At 35.4% G+C, this 26,103-nt stretch overlaps 1 protein-coding gene across 5 annotated transcripts in view; it reads left to right on the top strand.

Moving 5' to 3' along the window:
• The window catches only part of ADK (adenosine kinase), a 499,304-nt gene that overhangs the window by 453,576 nt on the left and 19,625 nt on the right, over window positions 1-26,103 (top strand). For 4 of the 5 annotated variants that reach the window (XM_079135963.1, XM_079135961.1, XM_079135964.1 and 1 more), the window contains one exon: window positions 8,993-9,079. In XM_079135963.1, coding sequence (XP_078992089.1) covers window positions 8,993-9,079 — 87 coding nt within the window. Of the gene's footprint in view, window positions 1-8,992; window positions 9,080-9,190; window positions 9,304-26,103 lie in introns of those variants that run through there. The other variant, XM_079135965.1, reaches the window with a different exon arrangement.

Raw genomic sequence — 26,103 nt, 5'->3', positions numbered from 1 at the left:
AGCCTCAACAACTTAGACCCTGTCTCAAAATAAAAAGGGCTAGGGATATGGCTCAATAGTTAAGCTCCCCTGGATCCCCTGTATCAAAAAAAAAAAAAAAAAGAAGAAGAAGAAGGAGCAATTTTAAATAAGACCTGAATTCCCTATGTTTAACAGCCTCATTTTTTAAATTTTAACCATTTTTTATAATAACTTTTTATTTTTATTGATTCACTTATTTATTTATGTGGTGCTGAGGATTGAACCCAGTACCTCACACATACTAGCCAAGAACTCTACCACTGAGCCACAACCTCAGCCCCAACAGCCTCATTTTAAGATGAATAATATGCTTGTCCATTTACCGTAAAAAGGTTTTAGAATGTTTACTGTGTGTCAGCTTTTCCTTAGCGCTCTATGTGTATTAACTAATTTAATGTTCCCCTAACCCCATAAGTACTATTATTGGTCTCTTTTTAAACCTGAGAAAATTGAGGCATATAGTGTTTAACTTGGTTACCAGAGAATAAATGGCAAAACTGGAATATGAACATGTAGCCTGGCCCACACTTAACCACAACATAATGCTGCCTGTATTCTCTATGGAGTATTTATCAATTTAATTTAGTCAAATTTGGTTATCAGGACCAGGCTTAAGGGAATTTAAATGTCAGTTAACTGCTGTGTAATGCTTAATCAAAGTCTATTTATATCACACTCACAAAAATGGTAGCAACATTGTTTGAATGGCAGTGTTGAAATCACATTTTCCTATCTCATTCATTTTGTCCCAACGTCCTGCCTTTGCCATGAGACTGTAGGCAGATGACAAACCCAGTGAGCCTCATTGTCATCATTTATAAAATCAGGTTAATAATACCAAACTCATGGGATTGCCAAGAAAATTGCATGAGGTAAAGTATTAAAGCACTTGTTGAAGGACATTTTTACTCAAGCAACTAAAATTGCATTCCATCTCCTGATGCATCAAATTCCGACTTTGTCTGAAATTACTAGACTCTTCCCACCTTGTTTTATGTGTTGCTTTGTCTGGCATCTAAAGTTTCTTCTTTTCTTCTAGAACACACACAACTTCCTTTTCCTATCTTCTTCATTATCCACATCTTTAGAAGGTAGCTTGAACTGAGCACCATGGTGCATACCTGTAATCCTAGCAACTCAGAAGGCAAGAGGATCACAAGTTTAAGGCCAGCCCAGGAAATTTAGTGAGACCCTGTCTCAAAAAGTAAAAGGGCTGGGGATGTAGTTCAGTGATTGAGTGCCCCTGGGTTCAATCCCCTATACTATTAAATGCATTGTTCTTCCCTCCTTTGAATTCACCTTGTAGTTCTAAAATATCCTACATTGATACTTCACAAATTCTATGGCATGTGCCAGATTTCTCTTTGCATCTTAATTCTAAGACAGATCATGTCTTAATATTTCTCCTGTATTTTATCTCCCCCAAATAACCTAACAGAGCATAAAGAATTCATAGCTGTTGTTTAACAAATACTTATGGCCTAATAGAAGAAAATAAGCTTCTAAGAATGCCTCATAAAATAGTACTGGATTTTATATTTGACAAGGTATTTTTATAACATTGTTAATAATCTATATAATAGCCATATAAAGTAAGTACAGCAAGTATTATCTTTTTTTAAAATAATAGGAGTGTGTTTAAGTAATAATGTGACTCGCCCAAAGTTTCTTGGTAAATAGCATTATTGACTCCACCCCCAACCTCTGCCAATCCAATCCATTCTACCAGAATAATCTTTTTAAAATCAAAGATGGGGCTGTGTCACTCTCTTGTTTAAAACCTTCCCACGGTGTCCCATTTTACCTGGAATAAAATCTGACAACACCTCCACATTCCCTACACTCTGTAGTTTCAGCGATCTTCATCTTAAATGGGCTTAACTCCCCAAACTTGTTAGCCCATGGCCTCTGCGCTTCAGTGTTCTACCCCTGGATCTTCATATGACTTGTTCCTTGACATTGAAGTCTCAACCTCAACTATCACCTCCTCAGTAAGGAAGTAGCAGCTATCTAAATTAATTATTCTTCCCTGACACACTTCGTCACATCCTCCTGTTTTTTTTCCCCCCCCTTTGGCTTCTATTAAATTAACCAGGCACAGTGATGCATGTCTGTAATTCCAGCTACTCTGGAAGCTGAGGCAGGAGGATCACAAATTTGAGGCCATCCTCAGCAACTTAGTGAGACTGTCTCAAAATTAAAAATAAAATAAAAAAAGGACCGGGGATATAGCTCAATGGTAGAGTAACCTGAGTTCAATCCTTAGTACTGCAAAACAAAATAAAACAAAAACTGAAATTATTTGTTACTTAGGTATTGCCTATCCCCATTAGAATGTAGTACTCATAAGAAGCTGGGGGTTTGGTTGGTTGGTGGTTTTTTTGCTGGACCTGGTGATGCACTTCTGTAATCCCAGCAGCTCAGGAAACTGAGTCAGGAAGATCGCAGGTTTGAAGCCAACCTTAGCAATTTAGCAAGGCCCCAGATAACTTAGTGAGACACTGTCTCAAAATTAAAAATTAAAAAATGATGGGGAAGGGGCTGGGGATGTGTCTCAGTGGTTAAGCACTCCTGTGTTCAATCCCTGGTACCAAAAAAAAAAAAAAAAGATGCTGAGTTTTTGTGTGTACTATTCACCTCTGTATTCCCAGTTCCTAATAGAGTACCTACCACAGGATAGGCTCTTAATAAATATTTATTGAATAAAGTAGCTAAGCTAAAACCACACTTAAGTCATGGACTTTTGACTCTTAATCCTATATACTTCCCACAATTTCAGTTAGCCTGCTTTTCATGAAAGCTATACCTGTGGAACTACAATAAGAATTGATGTTCAGGATAGAATTCTCTATCATCAAAGAAAATTTTCATTCAGTTCAGTAAACTAAACTAATTAAAGCAAGGATGTCATGGTATATTATTATATTAATACATTTAGAAAGATTTCTAGCTAAAACAACTTTCTGCTTTTTCTTTAACCAGAAAATTAAATTAACTCAGAGCTCTTCACTCCCCCAAAGTCCTTGTTAATTAGGATTGTTCTATAAATGTCTATTATTAGCAGAGTTTGTCATCTGTTTCACTACCCTGTTTATTAGAGCAATCTGAGCAGGGTGTCTTTGTTCATATCCTGGTGCGTGTCCCCTAGTGAAAAGAAAACCATTTCCTGGATTTTCATTTTTCCCTATTCTTTGAGACAGGCATATTTCATGCTATTAGTGTAACAACTCAGTTTCCTTGTATCAGTTCCCTGAATAAAATAGGAATGATATTATTGACTTGACTCTTAAGTACAATAATTAAATTTAAGGTCTACTTAAAAGCTTTAGAACTTTGCAACATCATTTGTGGTACAGAAGACTGAAAAAACTTTAAAATACATCAGTAAAAGACTGGTTAAATAAATTGTAGTATAGCCATACAATGAACTATTTTATAGCAATAAAACATAATGAGGACATTCTGTATTTACCAGTATAGAAAGATCTCCTATGCTGTGGTTCATAGCAGCCTGCATAATATGATACCTTTTTTAAAAATGACTTTAATGAAATATCATTCAAATATGCAGTTCACTCATTTAAATCCAGTGGTTTTTAGTATGTTCACAAAGTTGTGCAATCATCACCTTAATCAATTTTAGAATATTTTCATCACCCAACAAAGAAACTCGATAACCATTAGCAGTCATTCCCAGTTTCTCTCACACACACATGCACACATACACACCACACACACACAATTTGTCCTTTCCTCTTAACAGTCCAACCACAGGCAATAATTTATCTACTTTCTGTCTCTATTTAGTCGCGTATTCTGAACATTTTTTCCCCTAACTTTGACCAACATCTCCCTGATTCCCCTTTCGCTAGCTTCCAGTAAGTACTGTTCTACTCTATCCATGACATCATTTTTTTAAAATTCCATATATGAATGAGATTATGTGTTATTTGTCACTTTTGCTTGCCTCATTTCACTTAATGTATGTACTTGTTTTCATCCAGGTTGTGACAGGATCTTTTTTCTTTTTATAGCTGAGTAGTATTCCATTATGTATGTATTACTACATTTATCCATTCAACCATCAGTGGACACTTAGGTTCATTCCAGGTCTTGGCAGTTGTAAATAGTGCTGCAAAAAACTGGAAGTGTAAATATCTCTCCAAAATTCTGATTTCATTTCCTTTGGATAGATACCTAGGAGTAGGATTGTTGGATCACATGGTAGTTCTAGTTCTAATGTTTCCAGGACCTTCACTACTATTTTCCATAATGAGTGTACTAATTTACATTATCATCATCATTGTATAAGGGTTGCCTTTTCTCCACATTCTCAGCAACACTTACTATCTTTGTTTTTTGGTAATAGCCATTCTAACAGGTATGAGGTGAGATCTTGTGGTTTGTTTGTTGTTGTTATTGTTGTTTGGGGGTTTTGTTTTGTTTGTTTTGTGCTGGGGATTGAACCCAGGGACATTTAACCACTGAACCACATTCTGAGGCAGGGTCTTGCTTATGATTTTGATTTGCTATTCAAGATCATTAGTAATATTTGCTTATACCTACTGGCCATTAGTATGTCTTCTTTTGAGAGGTTGTTTTCTTGCTATTGAGTTGTTTGAGTTCATTGTATATTTTGGATATTAACCCCTCGACAGATGTATAGTGTATAAATATTTTCTGCCATTTCGTTGGTTGTCTTTTGACTCTGTTGATTGTTCCCTTTGCTGTACAAAAGCTTTTTAGTTGGATGTAATCCCATTTGTCTATTTTTGTTCTTATTACCTATGCTTTTGAAGTCTTACCAAAAAAAATCATTGCCCAGACCAATATCATGGTCATTTTGCTCTGTAGTGTTAGGTGATACCTTTTTTGTTTAAAACAAACTAGGGCAGGGTACGGAGGAACACTAAGTGAAAAATGTTTTTGCCTCCTAAAGTAGGACAATTAGGAAAATTGGAATATGGATGTTAGATTAAATAAAATTAAAATGTTTTCTAAGTTTATTAACTATATCCTAAGTACCTAACAGAATATCTTTGTTCTTAGAAAATACTCATTGACATATTAAGGAGTATAATGCATAATATATGCAACTTATGCTCAAAATATTTGGAAGAATATGTATATATCAGAAGAAATGATAAAGCAGTTAAATGGCAAAATGTTAAAAACCAGTAAATCCGGATTCATGTTGTATGAGAATTGCCCATATTTTTCTTAGATTTTTGTTGTTGTTGTTGTTATTCCAAATAAGAGTTTAAACACACACACACACGCACACACACACAAGCAAACAAAAACATTAATACTATGGAAATTTCCTCATCACGGAGAATAGCCAAGATACAAGAGCTTCTTGCAACAACCTTAAAGTGTTTGGGGTTTTGTCTCATTATACTTTTTATTTTCCAATGAAGCTTTCCCATCACCTTTTGTGTTTTCCACTTCTATTGACAGGATCGGAGGCAGTGGCAAAGGCAGTGACTATTACACCTTAAAGTTGAAAACACCTGCCTTTCAACCTGCTGTGGATCTTCAGTAACTGTAGCTTTCCTGCAGTTGAGGAGCATATCAACAAAACAGTGGCAAAACATGGTGTCTTAAAATATCTTGGATAAAGTTTTTAAGGATATTAATTATCATGAGGATGTGTGTAAAATTATACAGTTAATTTAGTGGCATTAAGACTACAGAAACATTTCATATAATTGTTTGGCATTGAGTGACTGAATTGTTTTCAGCTAAATATTGTGGCATTTGCACAAATTAACCTTCTCTGCTATAATTGACTGCTTTATAGATGCATGAAGATGTTTTCACACTAGTTAGACTAGCCTTGTGATTAGGTGGTGAAGTTTGTGTCATATAAAGTGAAGAGTAAATTGTTTATGTAAACTATCTATATCATGTCTGAAATTAATCATTTGTATTTTAAGTAAACTAAGTTTATTGTTTTGGATGAAGGTACCGTGAGAGTCTTAGGTAATAATTAATGCCAAACAAATCTGTTATCAACTGAATTGTTAGTGTTGTTTCCTATCTGCTTGGAGAAGCTCATGATTTAGTGGTTTCATAGAAGTCTGGAAAAAAGGAATAATAATTATTCTCAATCCTTTTCCTTCTCATGTTACAAAAAGTTAGAGAAGAATGGAGAAATAATTTGTACAACTTTAACCTTAAACTCTTAAGTAGAAGTACTTGATTAGAACTAACAGCTTTGATTTTTCTATAATTAAGGCAGAAAGCTAGTTTTTGATACTTGTTACTATACCCCAGGCCCATTTCATACTTAAGAAAGCTAGATCCCAATGAGAGTCACATGAGTGAAGGTCTTGGGCTTCTTTGACTGAATGATGTCTGGGCCTCTAAGTGTGTCTTCAGCTTTCGTGAACGGTACTTCAGAGGTTAATACGACAAATTGTCTAGAATGGCTGAAATAGGTCTTGCTGGTCAATACTGTTTAGTTAGTTGTGTGATTTTTTTTTTTTAATAGCTCTGTAAATGAGCTTAGATCATCACCACATTTCCAAAAATTAGAAAGTACCAAAATGTAATTGAATTTAAATATCATTAAACATTGATTAATCCTCCTTCCATGACTCAGAACACATTTCAGGATCTTGCAGGTTTTCAGGATTTATTTTGAAAGTAGTTTTCATAGTGCTCTAAAAATAAAAAATAATGAATACTAGGCTGTGTCTGTACTGAATTAATAACATGTCTTTTACATATGTAATATCTTTAACATACTTATTTGCACTAAGAAATATAACAGGTGCAAAGTAATTCTAACATATTTCAGGAAATTTAATTTCTTCTGAAAACTAATAATAAATGTATCAATAGTCTACCCATATATCCCAAAAAAAGTATATTAAAACTGCATTTATGGGCTGGGGATATAGCTCAGTTGGTAGAGTGCTTGCCTTGCAAGCATAAGGCCCTGGGTTCAATCCCCAGTACCGGAAAAAAAAAAAAAAAACTGCATTTATTTAGGATTTTCAGAAGTATAGAGCAAAAGTCATGATTTTTTTTTTTTTTTTTTTTTTTTTTTTTGTGGTGCTGGAATCAGAGTCATGGGGTTTTTTTTGGGGGGTGGGGAGGTTGTTGTTTTTCCTTCTTTTTTTTCAGTATTGAGTATTGAACCCAGGACCTCATGCATGGTAGGCAAATGTTCTACCACTGAGTTACATCCCAGCCCAAAAGTCATAATTCTTAAGAACAGAGTATAAGATAATTTCTTCCACTGCAACTTAGGATATTATTCATAAATAAAAATATATACAATCAGAAATGAATGACTTTCCACCAAGGAACTTTGAATTGTATCTAATTATAATTACTTACCATTTATATGTAATTATTTTTAAATCTGTAAATCCAGTAATTAATTCTTTTTATTAATTAAAATGTTTTATAGACACATTATTACATAATATAACCCTGTTACTAACAGTAATGGTGTCATTAGCTCACTTTATTTATTTAGTGCCTGTTTGTTCTGGCTTTATAGTTCTTAGTTCCCTTTATAGTATGACTTGTACTTGGAAGTAATAAAACCAGATTTCTTTATAAATATTTATGGTACCGACCTTTTCCTAACTCAGACTGCAGCTTTTTCACAATTATTTCAAATAAGGTCTGCTTACATCTCTTTTTTTCCTTTTCTTATATAGCCCTATGTATTTCATGCTTTCTAGAAAATTTAAGTTATGCCATAACTTCAGATTAATCAGGATCTTGTTACTGCCACTTTAGCCCTAGTGTTACAAAGTATGAAAAGTTTGGTTACTTAGAATTTAAGTAGATGCTTCTGGCAAGAGTTTTCTTAGCATTTCTAGTCATATGGGACAAAGGGATAGCAAAGTAAATGAGTCCCCTTCCTGAACATCAGTCTTTCCAGGAGATCTTTTTTCATTAATGTGTCTGCATTTGTCTTTTTTTGAAAGTATCCATTAGTAGCAAATAGCAAAAGATAGACAGAATATGCTTTTTATAATTCTTAAGATGATTATGATCTTTCTTTAGATTCCCCAAATCTCCTTTTACCTGTTCCTTGTTCTTAGTCAGAATTGGAGTTGGCAAGTTGTTAGCCATGTTTGTCTCCATAAGGGGTGCAAATTTGTGATTTCAGAAGTCCTAGTCCCCAATAAAAAATGCTATCCAATCATTTGCAGATGTCCTCTGAGCCAGATTCCATTAGAAACAACTCCAAACCTGTCATCTATCAAGTTTAAAGTACTGTATTAGGTTACTCTGTAGCCAGAACAACAAACCCTGGCCCAGACAAAAGCCAGGACAAAAGCCCATTGCACTGTCCCTTTTGTTCTGTCCATGCATTCAGTGGCAGCTTTCCCTTTTGTTAGCTGACAGATAGTGTCTCCTTCTCAAAAAAGTAACCGGATTAGGTTGTTTGTCATAAACCAACTAAAATCAATAATCCTTGACATTGGCATGAAATAGTATAGCAAAATAATAGTAGTGTTTTTATTGTGCCATTGTGATTTTCTGTAAAGAAGCATCCAAGACTCATTAATATATTTTTGAAATTTATAGCTTTTTAACTCTATTCAGGATTTCACTGCCAGGAGCACAGTCAGGCTTGAAATTTTATTAGAGAGCATGATCCAATCCATATAAACATTCCTTTAGCTTGTAATTTCTGCTCAGTCATTTGTACTGTCCAACAAGGTACTACTACCCTTTACAATCATTCCCAAAAATGTGAACTATCTGGGTGTAACTCTCACAAGACATACAGCATCAGTTTGCTAAAAATTACAAATCATTGCTTGCAGATAACTTTGAACCTTGGTACCCAAGTGTGCAAGTACAGAACATACAACTCATGTCCTCTCTTTCTGTTTGAATGATGGCTAAGGAAGGAGTGCCAGACTTTACTGCATAATCTTGTATTTTGGATATTAAAAAAAGAAGTCAGTTTGCCTTTCTTTGGCTCTACTTGCAGAAAATGAAGTCACTGCTTTTGCTGTCTTGGATCAAGACCAGAAAGAAATTATTGACACCATTGGAGCTGGAGATGCGTTTGTTGGAGGTACAGTCTCATTTATTTTGTGTTTACTTCTAAGTTAATCGTTTTAACCCTTGTCTCTATCACATGGCCAAAATTTATTAATTTTCATGACTTAATTTTTCTTTTAAATAGTTAACTCCTAATGTTCTTTCCATCTGCTACTATCAACATACCATAAGATTGTCCTGCAGGAAGAATTTGTGTTTGGCAAAGATAATTTGCTATTATGCTCTACCCCAATCATTTTCACAAGATTAATTGTGTATGTCAGATATTGCTAAACAAACTGCATTAAGTACAGTATATAGTATATTCCTAGCCCTCAGGCCTAAATGCTAACACATTGTTGTTCTTTAAAACAAGTTGTGGTGAATATTAAACATCATGCTAATGACTAAGGATGGTGTCTTTGGATTATATCCTTTGGTTATAACATCTGTTTCTAACACAATAGTGGATTTTATTATACTGGGAAGGGTTAAGTGTTTAAAGTTTTATCTCAGACTAGGTAAAAACTGGCAAGTTTTATAAGAACTTAATCTTTGGGATTGAGTACTCAAAAATAAGATCAAGACAGAAGAGTTTTGGCTTGATGACTTAAATTGATGCAAAATATAATTCAAAAACTCTTTTGGTGAGTCTTAATTCCTTATAGTTAAGTGTAGTTAAACTAGATTATAGTCTTTAGAAAGCAATAGATTCCTGAAAGAGAGCCCAAAGGGGTCTCTCCTGGTCTGTCTTTCTCATGAACTCAAGCAAGACAAGGTAAAAAAGTCAAATGGAGTTGACCATTGCCCTCTTTCCCTGGAAGGTAAATGAATTATAGGAAAGTTAAACTTAAGTTTGTGTGATGGTTTTAATGTAATGCTTTTTTCAATATTATTTTATTTTAATGGTCTTTTCACCAACATAAATTTTTTATTTTTCATTCTCTCAAACTGTTCATACCCTGTCTTAAATGAATTATTAACATATAGGACAGCCCTGCCCTCTATTCTTTGGAAAGAGAATATATCCCAGACAATGTTCCATTTTGTTGTCATGCTTGTTTCTTATTTGCTTATTCTGAAAGGCTTCATCATTAGTAATATTAGAGTACTTTGCATCTACTTATCGTATTCCATGCTCTATAAATTTATGTAGGTTAAAAATATTTTAATCAAAGTTAAGCCATATTTTATAATACATTAAAGAAACAGTGATTTTCTGGTTAGAAATTTGTTAAACCAGAAATCTTAGTCCAGAAACTTGTACAGTAATACCCCATGTGTTCATTACTCAAGTACTTTAGAATCTTTAACATGAGCAAGTATTCTGTCTTTGACATTCAGTAGGACTAGTGGTCATTATAGATATGATGGTAACCTAATTAGCCACTTTCTCTGGCCCATTGGTTCTGGGTTTCCTGACCCTATAACAACAGATTCTTTTATAGATACCTCACTAGTTATAATGCTGCCAATACTTGGTAAGAATGTGTAGACTTTTTGAAGGAGAGATAGGCTATCCTTAGGATACTGATGTAGGAACAGCTAGATATCACACATTATGGTTAGAGTGATAAATGAATTATATCAAAGCAAATAGAATTTTGGATTTTCAGCCTTTTTATCTCATTCCACTTAACTAGCCTCATTATATTTATTATCAGCGTTCAGTTAGTCAAGTAAAAAGGAAAGAGACTGTGGACCAGGGATCTACAACCTTTTTTTATAAACAACTAGGTGGTAAATAGTTCATACTTTGCAAGGTTGTGTTGTGTGTTCTCATTTTGTTTGTTCACTTGCTTGCTCCTTTTTTATATTGAACACTTTAAAAATGTAAAAATATTTCTTAGCTCTCCTGCTATACAAAAAAGCAGGCCAGGGGCTGGGGAGATAGCTCAGTCAGTAGAGTGCTTGCCTTGTAAGCACAAGGCCCTGGGTTCGATCCCCAGCACCCAAAAAAAAAAAAAAAAAAAAAAAAACAGGCCATTGGCCACATTTGGCCCACAGGTTTTTGTTTGCCAACTCCTGGGTTAGCATTGGCACCTTCCATTTATCCATTTTTAGCTGATCCAGTCTCCAAACAGTTTTACCACACACTGTTGAAATGAGAGTAGACAAAGTATAAGGCAGGCTGAAACTAGTCAGTACTTCACTTGTAATACCTCAATTGGTAGCCATTTTTCTTGCTTTAAGCCCACTCTGATCAGTTCCCAGGGTAATCAGATCTCAGAACACTAGGTCGTGCAATGAGAGGAACACCCTATTAATTCATTAATTTATTGCTTAAAGCTGGTTTTGCCTATTCACTATTCTGTGTAAGTCAAACTATACAGTAATAGCAATAGATACCCTTTATATTATACCATACTAGCCAGTCATTTTACATGTATCGACTAATTTAATGTTCAAAAAAGCTTCACGTGGTAGTTGGAGGGAGGTTATTTGTTTTGTTTTGTTTTGTTTTTTGTGGTACTGGGAATTGAATCCTGGACCTCACTCATGTTAGGCAAGCACTCTACTGCTGAGCTACATCCCTATCCCTTTATTTTATTTTGAGCTTAGGTTTCACCAGGTTGCCCAGGCAGGCTTCAAATTTATAATCCTCCTGCCTTAGCCTCCTGAGTAACTGGGATTATGGACGTATGCCACTACACCCAGCAAGGTAGGTTATTTTTAACCCTGTCTTACTGATGAGAAAACCGAGACAGAGAGAGATTAACAAACATGCCCAGTCTCATAACTAGAGAGTAGCAGAAGCAGGATTCAGATCCAGGCATTCTGGCTCTAGAGTCAGTGCTCTTAGCCACTGCACTCTACTGCTTCTCTAATCGTTAAGAGAAATCTCAGCATTAAAACTGAGAACCACAGATCAGCCTTCCTGACAAAAGCTCTTTGGTTTTGCCAAAGAGATTCTTTCTGTTATATGCGTAGATGACTTCATTTATTGAAAGGGGCCTTTGTTATCAGATAAGGTGGTGAGGACTCTAAGGTAAGTTTGTTGCATAAAAGAAAGAAACCAAAAGCAAAGAAATGAAGGACTGTAGTCCCTGGTGAGTGTGAACCAGGAACTGTTTCCTACATAGTAGAATCAGCTGCACTACAGAGATCCAGAAAGCCAGATCATAGATTTGCTTGGTTAATATGGTATCTGAATAAAGGAAGTTATAAAATCAACTGTTTTAATAGCACTAGGCTAAGCTATCTGATGGAATCATCTTACAATAGAGATGGTCTTGTTAGTTGCAAATACTAAAAATTCCCTTGATTAAAATCCCCTGTTCCCATCTCCACACCAGGGAGAGCCTTTCTACAGGAATTAGAAATTAATCCCACTGTTAAAACTTGTTCTATCCTGGACAGGAATGGAGAGGCGCTGGCAACTTTTACATTTCCTAAGTAGTTTCTTTTTCTTGCTTCATTGCCTGATTAACATATCTCCTTTCTGATTGACATATTCTATCTTTAGACAGATAATATATTCATCCTGTTACTTTCAAGTTTCACTGGCCTGAGAGTATTTCTGTCTTTTGTGACTTGGCATATCTATATTCCAATCTACTTTATGGTGATTTAACTTGCCAAAGAACAATAATTTTCTTTTCATAAATTTCAAGTTTTTAGATAAACCATTACTCCAGCTATGTTCTAATGAAATAATTCAGTTCAAGAGTGCTGTGTTCCTTTTAGCCAGTTAAAAGATATACAGTCCCTGACTTCATCATGGATTTTCATGTATAAATTTTCAAATAAGTACCCCAAATATACGTAAATTCATAGTTTAGTTTCAGAGGTTTAGATACAGTGACAAATTCCTTTAGCCTTAACAAGCATACCTCCTTGTTCTATTTGGAGGTCTTAAGCACTTGGTAACCTTTGCTCTTTATTTGTCGCTGGCCAGCCCTGATGAAACTACTCTTTTCACATTCTTCCTCAAAAGCCCAAGTGCTAGGATTGTACCTTTTGAAATAGAGACAATTCTATAATCTCTAAGTATGATTTCCTAATTTCCCAGGTCAGGAGAAAATGTCTTCTGTTGTCCTGCTGTGCTTTGTCACAGCAGGTCTGCCTTTTCATTTGGAACCTCTTTGTCACTGCCATAGTAACAAATGGAAACATTGAGAACATTTTGTGACAGGCACTGTCATTGTTCCCAGTGAAATCTCTTCCCCTCTATGTCTTCCCAGTAAATGAAACCAAGAAGAAAAATCGTAACAAATAACATGAAAGGGGACCTAATCAATATGTTCCCACTAGGCTGTCAATACCAGCATGTGTTAATCTAATATTATTTAGTCATTTGTTTTATGGGAACTCTAAGTTTCTGAACTAGACCTACAAATCATCTTTAGACTGAAAGTGAGTATACCTTTGACAGATTATGTCCAGACACAAGTGTACAATTCTCAGGTAAAAGACTAGAGACCTCACCTAAGGACCAGCATTCTTAAAATCAAACCTTTCATTAAGTATGGTCAAGAGCCATCTGTAACTTAGAATATTTTATTTTGAGCGATAGTAAGGTAACCATGCTACCTCTGAGTACCTTTGATTTTCAAAATTCTCATCACAACCTTAGCAGGAGAAATGTATTATCCTAAAAAAAAAAGATTACCCATGATATGCAAATGACTCTTAAGGCCACTTAGCAATCACAATGTAAATAATTATTCTATTCCCCATCTAAGAAAATGGAATGTTAATTTCATTCCATAGTCCATGTTTAGAAAAGGATTTGGGTTAAAAAATTTTTGTTTGCAGAACAAGGATGTTGCTTCCTCTTCATGTAACACCTGTCTATTATTCTGAGAGCTGCAGATTCTCTAATTATCTTTGTATTTTCTATCCTTACCACGTTTGTTTGTTCCCAAACATTTGTAGCTTCCTCCCTAATTCTTAATTGCTGTTTCATAGTGATGTGCAAGGAAATGGTGCAAAATTCTTGTGACTTGTTCTTTTTTCTGTACCCACCCATTCATTTGCTTTCCAACTCAGAAGACTAGAAAATAACTTGATGGGTGTTCAGTATGTTGTTACATTTCTTTACTCAAAAATCAAAACCTTCTTATGATCCACTCTTAGGGATTTACTTAGTAGTGACCAGGCTGCCCACTACTGACCATCCCTACAGCAATAATACCACCTTTCCTTCTTTTGCTACTCTAGTAGGACCTCTTCTGTGTTTTATTGCTTAAACAAAAAATTGTTTTAAAATCAACAAAGGAAATATGGAATTGACTTGGTTTTTAAGAACATGAAATATTCACCACAGACAGCAGATCAAGAATGCAAGGGAAAAGATATTCACACCCTTGCAAAATAGATGCTTCATTACTAGTGTTATAACATTTATAACATTACTAGTGTTATAAATCCAGACTTAGATAAGCTGAAGTTGGACCAGGACCGAATTCTAAGAACCCTCCCTGCCCATGATTATTTAAGCCTTCTATAGTTAGAGGTAAAGATTATTCTTCTGCAGCTGTGAAAGAGAGAGAGAGAGAGAGAGAGAGAGAAATCACTTTAGTTCATATGAAATACAGGATAATTTTAGGGTAAGATCTGGAGTTTCTCATAAAGCACAAATATTCCCTCAAAGATTTAATATCCTAGATGGCCTCCATCTAAAAGCAATTGTAAATAGATAATGGAATTCAAAGGTCTTTATCTTGTTGTGATTTCAGTAAGACAGAGATGGTCTGAACCATGTAGGTTATCAGACACCGAAGTTCAAATGTGGACCTTAGTTTTCCTGTTTATTTTTCCAAGAAAAAGATGTCGACATGAAAAGATCGCATTTAGTGGCAGAGGGTCACAGGAAATGTCATAAGTAAAATTTCTAAAGTTCATTTGCTTACAATTGTGATATGACAAAATATATGTGTGTCAGTTTCCTGACTTAGAATATTAGTGAACCACTTGCAACTACCTTGAATCCTCTAGTGGTCCCTGCTGCTATGACATGGATCTAGACAATTTCACCTACTTTATCTGATTCATACAATGTGTACTTGTTAGCTTTTGATGCATAACTAACCACCTCCAAAACACTGACCTAAAGCAAAAATCCATTTTTTTATCTCTAAAATCTGTCCCTCTGACCTTAGATGTAAGAGTAAGTAATCTGCCCAATATCACACTGAAAGCCAGAATTCAAACTCGGCATTTAACCCAGAAGTTTTATTCTTAACCATTTTGCCATATACTACCTTCCAGTACTATATCATCTTATTTTCCCCTCCAAGTAAGGAAAAACAGCCCAAGTGATTTTCTAAACACTGGTCTGTGGACTGCTACCAGTCTGTTTTTATAAGTCAGTATCAGTATGAATAAGGTAGGGGTAATATGTAAGCTCTCATAAAACTAAACGTATTCATTCTTAAATCTTGTCTTTTCTACTTTGGGGGAGTTAAATTATACCTCATTTATTAACAATATTAGAATTAATGAAAAATTTTAAATATTCTTACCTACCATAATTAAAGTTTGACAAACTTAAGTTTATCCCTAAAATCTTTTTTGGGAAGTTTCAATGTTCTATAAAAATCCAAAAGGCTAAGAATTATCTACCAATTATATTTAGTTGTTCATTCTGAAAAATTATTTGGCCAGGTTTCTTACGGCCCTAAAATAGAGTAGTGATGATATTCAAGTGTTAGATTTGGGGCTTACATAATATCTAGCCTATTTCTTCACATAAACCTTCTGGATGATTTCTTGATAAGTGAGCATGAAAAAGTCACAGAAGGCTGGGGAGATAGCTCAGTCAGTAAAGTGCTTGCCTTGCGAGCACAAGACCATGGGTTCAATTCCCAGCACCACAAAAAAAAAATAATAATGTTACAGGACAATAAGTATGATATGATGTCATTTATATTTTATTTTAAGTGGCCTTATATGTTTAAGTTATATTTATAAATGCATGTAAAAGTCCCGAGGGGAAACACACCACCTAGCTGTGGGTGTGTGTGTATATATATATATATGTACATATATATATATATATTTTTTTTTTTTTTTTTTTGGGGTGCTGGGGATCGAACCCAGGGCCTTGTGCTTACAAGGCAAGCACTCTACTGACTGAGCTATCTCCTCAGTCCCTGTGGGTATATTTTGAAGGTGAGAGGATGCAATTCTCACTTTTTGACATGTGACATCAAAACATGTGTCTCAATGGTGTTTAAATATTTTTATAATGCCCTTTGTTGGCTTTGTAATTAATATAATTTAAAGTAAATAAAGTCACATGTGGGTTGCACTGATGCAGAACCCAGCCAACCTTAAGACCTAGCAGAAGTCCTTGCCATGGCAAATAAATCATTAGACACAGTAGTTCAAATTACATAACGATACGCATTAAATGCTATCTTTGCTATTATAAGACTTTAATATCAGTGAAGGTCTGAATAAAACAAAAAAAGTAGCAATATGGTTACTAAATTAGCAGCTTCTCTCACTTTGGATATGAATTCCCCAACCTGGGCTATAAACACAGGTGCTTAATATATTTTTCATTTAATTGTCTAGTTAATATTGACATTTTTATAAAGTTTAGATATATGTCTTATTTCTAGCCCACGAAATAAATGGCAAGTTAAAATGTTTCCATCATCAAACACTTTTAAAATTTTAGAATCATCCCTTGAGACAATGGCAGTTGACCAAATACAGGATTTTTAATAATTGAGTTAACTAGTAACAAAATTAGTTCTCTTGCTAATGAATAAGGACATGATTATAGCCTCACATAAATAGCATATCATCTTTTTCTAACAGCTATGACCTTGTCCCAATAAGTCTTTTTTAATTTCCCCTAGTACTGCAAACTGAACCCACAGCCTTGAGCAAGCATTCTTGTCCCTGAGCTTTACTCTCAGCCCCAATAAGTATTTTTAAATTGGAGGGGTTTGGTTTTAAATTCAAATACAGTGTCCCAAGCTCTGTTAGTAGAACTAAACAAGTTTCCATTATTAGCCACCACAAAAAGGGAATAAATGATCCTCACAGATATATCGATATCTCTAAGACACTAAAGTTTTTCTCATAGCTGCAGCAGTGCCCCTGAACCTGTGTATTACATGCATTGCTTCTTAGTTGTGCAGTTTGTTAGGAGTGTGTGTTTTGCTGTTATGAAGGTGAAGGAACTTTTGCTGTGAATTGACTTCTTGTACCAGTCAGCCATTGTACCATGTGGTATCACTTAAGCTTTGGTTTTCATTATGCAAATACCTGCTAGGTCAGACCTTACCCTGGCAGGCACATTAGCTTTTTAAGTTATTTCAAAATGTAATATTTGCTGATTTTTTCCCCCTAAAAGATCTGAGTTTTCTAACATATGGGTTACAGGTTGTTATGTGAGTTAATAACTAGTTGGTAATTGTAGTCAATATGAAGTCAAAACAAAACAAAATTCACTAACTAGACTACATAGAATTGTAAAAGGCAAAAAAGTTTACACGCGAGCACTTTTCAGCAAGGGGAAACCATTACTTTGTCCCATCTGGATAGTCTAAACTAGCCAAATTGAAGTGGGAATTTCCTGCCAGATGTTACTTCTTTGAGCAACCTGTGGACATCTAAATGAGAATCTATGAGTCCTTGTTTGGTAGAGCTGTGGCCACAATGGAGGCTTGCTCCTAATAGATAGCAGATATTGTATTCACGCCACTACTAATCAAGAGATTGTGCGGCCTGTGTAAAGCAGCACTGTCTGCTCTTGTTAAATGCAAAAACATGGAAGGCCTAATTTTAAAGGTATAACATCAGTCTGACAGATAGTAGTACAAGAGTGAGCATTCCATTGAAATGACCTCCCAAAGGTAGATGATAAAACTTTTGTTTCTTTAATGAAAAGAAGTTGAGGCTGAGCCATCACTGATATTCCCATAATTTGGATAAGATTATTTTATAAAGCTAGTGAAGATCAAAATATGTCTGTAAATATTAAGGAAAATAAAGAATGTGAAATGGCATGAAAAATGCCAAGTATTTATTTAACTTCCTATTTTGGATTCATATGGGAATTAAGTGAAAATTTCATTCAGAAGAGCTGTGTACAAAAAGTAGAAATGCTTTTATCCCACTGAAACAGAAACATTTTTCAGGGGGGAAAAAGACTTCCCACATTATCTCACTGTTTTTGTCATCCTCTGTAAGGGAAAATATTGACATTTACCAGACTGTTTGCTCCAGCTTTCTGATCTCCTGCAGTTTATTTTTATAACAACCTTATCGATGGGCCTCTTACCCAGCTCTCTAGGTTTAACTGAGTTGAGTCGATTTGTTACCACAGCTTCAAGTAGCTGTTACAGAACAAGCAAGACATCCTAATAAAGCTGTAAACGTGTTTACTCAAACAGAGTATTGATTTTACTTGGAGAGGGAGAAGCTGATGCTTAGCACAGTGTCAGGATGGATGAATTTCACTGCAGTTTTTCATTGTCATCTGTCATGGTTGTGAAACACTAAGTAAAGCCATCAGAGGATAATTAGAAGTACTAGAAATTTAGCCCCTAAAATCAGTTAACCACTTGGGAGTTTCGTAGCTTAATTAGCTTTTATTAAAACTTTCCTCTAGTAATAATAGCCAAGCACTTGTAACAGTGTTTTCAGGTACAGCAAGATTTCAGGGTTGTGACTTGTTTAACATAGGAATGAAATGGCTAAAGATTTTTAGATTTTTCTCATTCTAGTAATTAGGCTCTCACTAAAATACAATTAGAGCCAAAACCAGTGTAGAGAGACAGTAGTATGTACTCATACTAGCTAAAGAAATGCATGCTTTTTCTGAAAAATCACCTTTAATGAATTGGTAAAACAATTACCAGACGACTTCAAATGTGTCCTTGTAGGAAAAAAAAGTTATCATCTTTAGTACACTGACATGTCTTTGCCCACAACATGACATAGACACATAAAACTGTCAATGCCATTTTGGTTTTCTAAATACCTTCATTAAAAAAGATTCTAAAGGGGTTAGGATTGTGGCTCAGAGGTAGAGCTCTTGCCTAGCATGTGTGAGGCACTGGGTTCAATTCTCAGCACTGCGTATAAGTAAATAAATAATAAAGGTTCATCAAAACCTAAAAAAAAAAAAAAAAAAAAAAAATTTTAAAAAAGAAGTAAAATGTATACAGATTGGAAAGGAAAACATTAAAAAAAAGAAGATTATAAAGTATTCTAGCTTGCTTTTATTTTTTTTTATTGTAAACAAATGGGATACATGTTGCTTCTCTCTTTGTACATGGCGTAAAGGCATACCATTTGTGTAATCACAAATTTACATAGAGTAATGTTGTTTGATTCATTCTGTTATTTTTTCCCTTCCCCCCACCCCTCTTTTCCCTCTATACAGAGCTTCCTTCCTCCATACTTGCCCCCCTCCCTAACCCTAACTCTAACCCTACCACTAACCCTTCCCTCCCCCCATTATGTGTCATCATCCACTTATTAGCGATATCATTCGTCCTTTGGCTTTTTGAGATTGGCTTCTCTCACTTAGCATAATATTCTCCAATTTCATCCATTTTCTAGCTTGCTTTTAGTTGTCATCTTAATGATAAAAGTAAATCCATATTGAGCAAGAGATGAGTCAGAGTGAAGGGTTGCTCGCCCTCTGTAGAAACCGCATTAGCATTGAACTTGGTGAAAGTCTTTTAAACGCTCTACCTGCCCTGTTGCAGATGACTTGAAAAACATCATAGTTGGAAAAAGATCACTCAGGATGATGAACATAAAATAAAAATTTATTAAAAGCAAGTTTGGCTATTATATTTAATGTGTCTTCTCCATATCTACAATAGATTATTCAGTGTTTCACTGTAAACTTCTCATGCCTTCTTGCACCACTGCCTTAGGCTGCCCACATGACTGATGAAAACTTATGATATCTGAAGGATGACCAATTCTAAAACTAGGGTAATCGACTGTCAGAAAGACAACAAAAGATGTTGGGAGTTTTCTTTGACTTTGAAATGTTATGTCATATGTTGATCTGCACATGTAGTTCTAAGCCAGATTCTACCCTGAGTCCAGTTCTTAAGTCATGAAGTAGCATGTTGTAAAATTTTGTTACATAAAAGAATACTACTAGAGCTCTTTTTCAAATGGTAGAGAAGAAAATTTGTTTTTCACAGTTGTATTTAGATCTTTCTTCTGTGTTAAAGTATTCAAAGACAGAGGAGAAAGAAAATATGTGGATTTTTTTTTTAATATAGAACATTTAACAAATTTGCGTGTCACCCTTGCTCAGGGGCCATGCTAATCTTCTCTGTATTGTTCCAATATTAGTACATGTGCTGCTGAAGAGAGTACAAAAGTATATGGATTTAATGATTACAATATATCATCTTATTTTTAAATGTGCATTTCAAAATCCCACAATACAGGGATTTATTTATTCAGTTTACTAGAGAATGACAACTATGTGAGGGAAACTGCAGCATGGGGAAGAGTCAGGGTACAGTAGGGCAGCCATGCATCAGCTTTAGGACATTGTTTCATCTGACTCGTTTGGATAAAAGCAACAAACCTATTTTACCTTGTTTGGGTCAACAAATTGTTTTTCTTTCTCTGGTAAGGAAGCACACAGCATTATGGAAGACATTATAGTATAGTGTAGTATAGTAATTCAGACAGCTGGTTAAAAGATGTGTTTGAATCTTGGTACCACCCTTAACTAATTCTGGGAATGTTAATAGTTTGAGTGTGTCCCCTCCAAAATTCAAGTGTTGCCAGTATGATGGTATTAAGAGGTGATTAGGCTCTCCCCCCATTAATGGGATTAAAAGAGAGACTTCATGAAACTTTTAGCTAGCTCGCTTTTCTTGCTCCCTTCTATCTTCTGTCATGTGAACAGAAGGCCCTCACCAGATACCCAATGCCAGTGCCTTGATCTTGAACTTTTTGTTTATTTTATTGAACAAAATAAACTTTTATAAGTAATCCATTCTCAGGTACTTGGTTAGAGCAGTACAGACAGGAACTATGAACAAACTACTTAACAACTCTAAGCCTCAGTTTCCTCATCTATACAAATGAAGATAAAGAGTGCCTATCTCATGTGGGTTTTTATGAAAGTTAAATGAAGTAATGTTTATAAAGCTCAATGTCTGATCTATAGTAAGGATTTAATGTTATCTACTATAAGAAGAATCTCAGTGAATCTCAAACAAGAACCAAAACTGGAGGTTTTCACTAAATGGGGAACCAAATGGTGATCCCAGATTCAAGTCAGTTCTGGAGACCTCAGCAGCATGGATTTCCACTTCAGTGCTTTACTTGACCATGTTCCTCAGCTGCCCTGTATGTCTGCTTCTTCCAGCCTCACAGCCTGTCTTTGTCTTACATTCTGGCCCCTGAAAGAGAACATCAAGTTAGCTCAATTCACCTTTTGTACATCATTTCAAGTGGGACACTGGCAGAACTATAAGTTGCTAGTACTGGGTTCAGTTGATTCAACCGAACCCCTCTACAGTGTTGGATGTGATGTGATTTGTCTTAAAAGGGTAATGGATGGGTGGATTATGTAAAAACTTAAGTTTGGCTGGGCAAGGTGGTGCTCGCCTATAATCCTCGGAAGGCTGCAGCAGGAGGATCACAAGTTCAAAACCAACCTCAGAAAAAGTGAGGTGCTAAGCAACTCAGTGAGACCCTGTCTCTAAATAAAATTTAAAAAGGACTGGGGATGTGACTCAGTGGTTGAGTGTCCCTGAGTTCAATCCCCAGTACAAAAAAAAATAAAGTTTTTTTTGTATGTTTGCATGTCTTATCTGTCCTTCTTTCCATATATGCAGTTCTGAAAACATTCCTCACAACATGATCCACCTGTCACACAATACATGAAACATCAGATACTTTACATCTCAAGCTAGGCACCTTGGAGTCCTCCCATCCCCTCCTTTTAAACCTTGGGGTGGGGGGGGAGTTCGTTAGATTCAGTGGTAAGATTGTATCTCGAATGTATCCATTTGGTCCACTTCTTGGCCATGACTTTAGCTCAGATCATTTTCCACTTAATGCATTAGCTTCCTAACCAATATCCATGCATTCAGTCTTTCTGGCCCTTCTTTCTATTTTCTGCAAAGTAGCCAAAATAAGCATTAAAAAGAAGTTAGGTTTCCCTAATAAATGGATGATGATATATAATGGGGGTGGGGGTGAGAGAAGAATGAAGGAATTTAGATTACGTATCAGGAAATGAGAGTGGGGAGTGAGCAGGGATATGAAAGATGGTGGAATAAGACGGACATCATTACCCTATGTACATGTATGATTACATGAATGAGTTGAATCTATGTTATGCACAACAATAGAAATGAAAATTTGTACCCCATTTGTGTACAATGAATCAAAATGCAGCCTGTAAAAATAACAACAATAATAATAATAAAAGAAGTTAGAGCTGCTGGTTGGGCTCAGTGGCAAAGCACTTGCCTAACATTAGCGCCACGTTAAAAAAAAATGAATAAATAAAATGAAGGTATTAAAGGAAAAGTTAAATTATTTCATTCCCCTGCCTACAAGCATGCAGTTCTTCTCGTTGCACTTAGACTGAAAATCCAAGCTCCTGTAGTGTTATAAAAGGATCTATATGATCTGCTGTCCCAGCATTTCTCCTAAGGCTTTTACCTTTGCCTGCCTACTCTAGTTATACTGGTCTTCTTTCTGGCCTTAAATGCTTTGCACAGTTGAAGCACAAAACTAGAATTCATAATAAGTCTGTGGTGGGGCTTAGATGATGCTGAAGCTGCTAGCCTAGCGCCATACTTTAAGAACCATTCCTGGGGCTGGGGTGTGGCTCAGTGGTAGAGCACTTACCTAGCATGTGTGAGGCACTGGGTTCGACTCTCAGCACCACATATCAATAAATGAATAAAATAAAGGTCTATCAACATCTAAAAAGAAAAAAAAAAGAAAAAAGAAACATTCCTGGGGGCTGGGGTTCTGGCTCAGTGCTATTGTGCTCACCTAGCATGTGTGTAAGGCCCTGGGTTCAATGCTCAGCACCACATAAAAAAATAAAGGTATCGTATCCATCTATAACTAAAATATATATATATATTTTATTTTATATATATTTTATATATTTTTTTTTAAAATTCCTAGAATATTGCAGGAGACTCCTATTGGATATCTCTGGTACCAGTCTCTTTCTTAGTAAGTTCATACTCCCTACTTGTGCCAGGATTTGTTCTCCAAAAGCAATGTAATCATGTGCTTCCCTTCTCAGAGATTTTGGCTGACTCTCTATTGGTTGAGGTATCCATACCACATCCTACAAGATCCTTGACATTCTGTCCCCATCTTACCTCTTCTGCCATGTCTTCAAACACAACTGACTCTTTTTTTTTTTTTTTTTTTTTTTTTTTTCCCCCCCTGCAGTACTGGGGATTTAACCCAGGGCATCATGCATGCTAGGCAAGCTCTCTACTACTGAGCTACATCCCCAGCCCTTTTATTTTATTTTATATTATTTTATTTTGAGACAGGGTCTTGCTAAGTTGTCCAGGCTGACCTTGGATCCTCCTGCCTCAGCTTCCCAAGTAGCTGGGATTACAGGCATGCTTCCTACCCCCAATTTACAACCCATCTTTTACTATTTCCTAAAACATGCTTTGTCCTGTCAATAGTTACCTGTTTTCCCTTCTGCTGACAGTGTCTGTCTCTGCAAAATGATACTCATTCAAGGCCCAGTTCATGTCACCTTCACCAGGAAGCATTTCTTGACATCTCCAAACTGAATTATTATGCCATTTTTAAAGTATATATGTGATTTTCTCTCAAAGCATAAAATCCTCAAAGACAAAAAGTATGTATTATCCATATTTGAATTCTTTTATATCTTTTGTTGCTGTTTACTTAATTTGCTTCATATAAAAATCAAGTATAGAAGTCATTGTGGCTTGAGTCTAGTAAATTAAGGATTCAGATTAGTCAGTTTTAATTTATATCTGATGCCCTTTCCTAAAGCAGCTATCAGTATAAAAATAACATTTAAAAAAAATGAAGTCTAAGTTAACTACCTCATGTTCCATGTGACTGTATATATCCAGTAACTTTTGGTACAGACAGTAAGAAGTTTTAAACAGGCCAGTTTGGGAGAACACATAAATCATCACTAACGGGCAGATATCAAAGAAAGATGGAAAATAAACAAAGAATTGAAAAACTAAATTGACTTAGAAATGACTAAGAACGTATTTTTTGTGTGGAAAGAAAAGCAGGAAAAAGAGAGTTTGGTACTGTTGCTTGCTAAAATATTATATCAAGTTTGCTTTAATTACATGGTAATGACTCTAAAAACAAAGGTAATTACACAATAACTTATGTTACTGCTCCCACATTATCTCTTAATAACTATGTAATTAACTTGTCACTACTAGACAGTGTGAAGTTTGGTATTACTTGTACATAAAGACATTGATGGCTTAAATAAATGAGCTGGGGTAAGGCAAGGGATGGAAGTAGGGGAATCATAGCATTGCAGTAGTCAGGAATGTAAATGATTATTTATATCATTGCACTTAGTCTCAAGGATTAGAAAAAGTTGTGGAGAACACCAACAGAGTCTGAGGTGAATCATTTGATTTTCTGAAGACAACAAACGAACAATAAAGGAAATGAGTTGAACAACCACTGAAATAGATAAGTGAGTTTGGAATATAATACATATACTTTTGCAGACATGTATTACACACCTGTAATCCCTGCCACTCAGGGGACTGAGGCAGGAGGATCACAGGTTCAAGGCCAACCTAGACAACATAGCAAGACCCTGTCTCAAAATAAAATAAAAATGGCTGCAGACATAACTCAATGGTAAAGCAGCCCTGGGTTCAATCCACAGTCTCACAAATTAAATATGTAAATACACACATACTTTTAAACAGTCCATTTTGTTTTGGGAGTTTTTTGTTTTTTTTTTTTTTTTTTTTAGTAATTATTAAGATTTTTTTTTAATGGGGCTGTAGTTTTTGGCTCAGTGGTAAAGCGCTTGCCTGGCATGTGTGAGGCCCTGGGTTTGATGCTTAGCGCCACATATAAATAAAATAAAAGATTCATTGACACCTAAAAAAAAAAAATTAAGAAAAAAATTTTAAACCTTTCTCTTATCTCATTTTACCAACATCTTGAGTTTGTATGTGTGGCTTATGTGGCAAAGATGTACAGCACCAGGAACTTCATTGCTGGTGGAAATACAAAATGGCATAGCTACTTTGGAAGACAATCTGGCAGTTTCTTATAAAACTAAACATATGGTTACCATATGATCCAGCAATTGTGCTCCTTGGTTGTGCAAATGAGTTGAAAACTTATGTCTACACACACAAAAAACCTGCACACAAATATTTATGGCAGTTTTATTCATAACTGACAAAACTTGAAAACAACCAAGATGTCCTTCACTAGGTGCACAGATAAGCAAGCTGTGGCACATCCAGACAATGAAATATGACTCAGCTGATAAAAAGACATGGAGGAACCTTAAGCATGTATTTCTAAGTGAAAGAAGCTAATCTGAAAGACTACATGCTGTGTGATCCCAACTATATGACATTCTGGAAAAGGCAAATCTGTGGAGATAGTAAAAAGATCAATTGTTGGATGGACGGGAGCTGGGAGTGAGAAGGGAGGGAAGTAGCTGGAGCACTGTTAATAGTGAAACTGTTCTGTATGATATTTTAATAGTGGATAAAGGTAATTTACATACTTGTCAAATCCATAGAATATAGAATACAAATAATGAACCCAAATGTATGACATTAGTTAATAATAATATAGGCTCATCAATTATAACAAATGTACCACACTAATGCAAGATTTTAGTAATAGGGGAAAGTGGGGGTTGAGAAGGAGAGGGAAGGTATATGTGGGAGTCTCTGTACTTTCTGCTCAAAAAAATAGTCAATTGATTTAAAAAAAAGAAAAGCCCAAATAGAAAAATCTTCCTTCCATTTATCTTATTCTGCCAGCATTTTGGTTTTGGGTGGTCTGCATCTCCCAGCTTCATCAGTTACACTCTTCTAAAACGAGGCTTGTGATCTGTGACTAGTGACTTCA

The sequence above is a fragment of the Sciurus vulgaris genome (genome assembly GCF_902686455.1).
Source record: "Sciurus vulgaris genome assembly, chromosome: 4".
Classification (NCBI taxonomy): domain Eukaryota; kingdom Metazoa; phylum Chordata; class Mammalia; order Rodentia; family Sciuridae; genus Sciurus; species Sciurus vulgaris.
The sequence above is the reverse complement of the archived record's forward strand: the minus strand, read 5'-3'. Positions and strand labels throughout refer to the sequence as shown.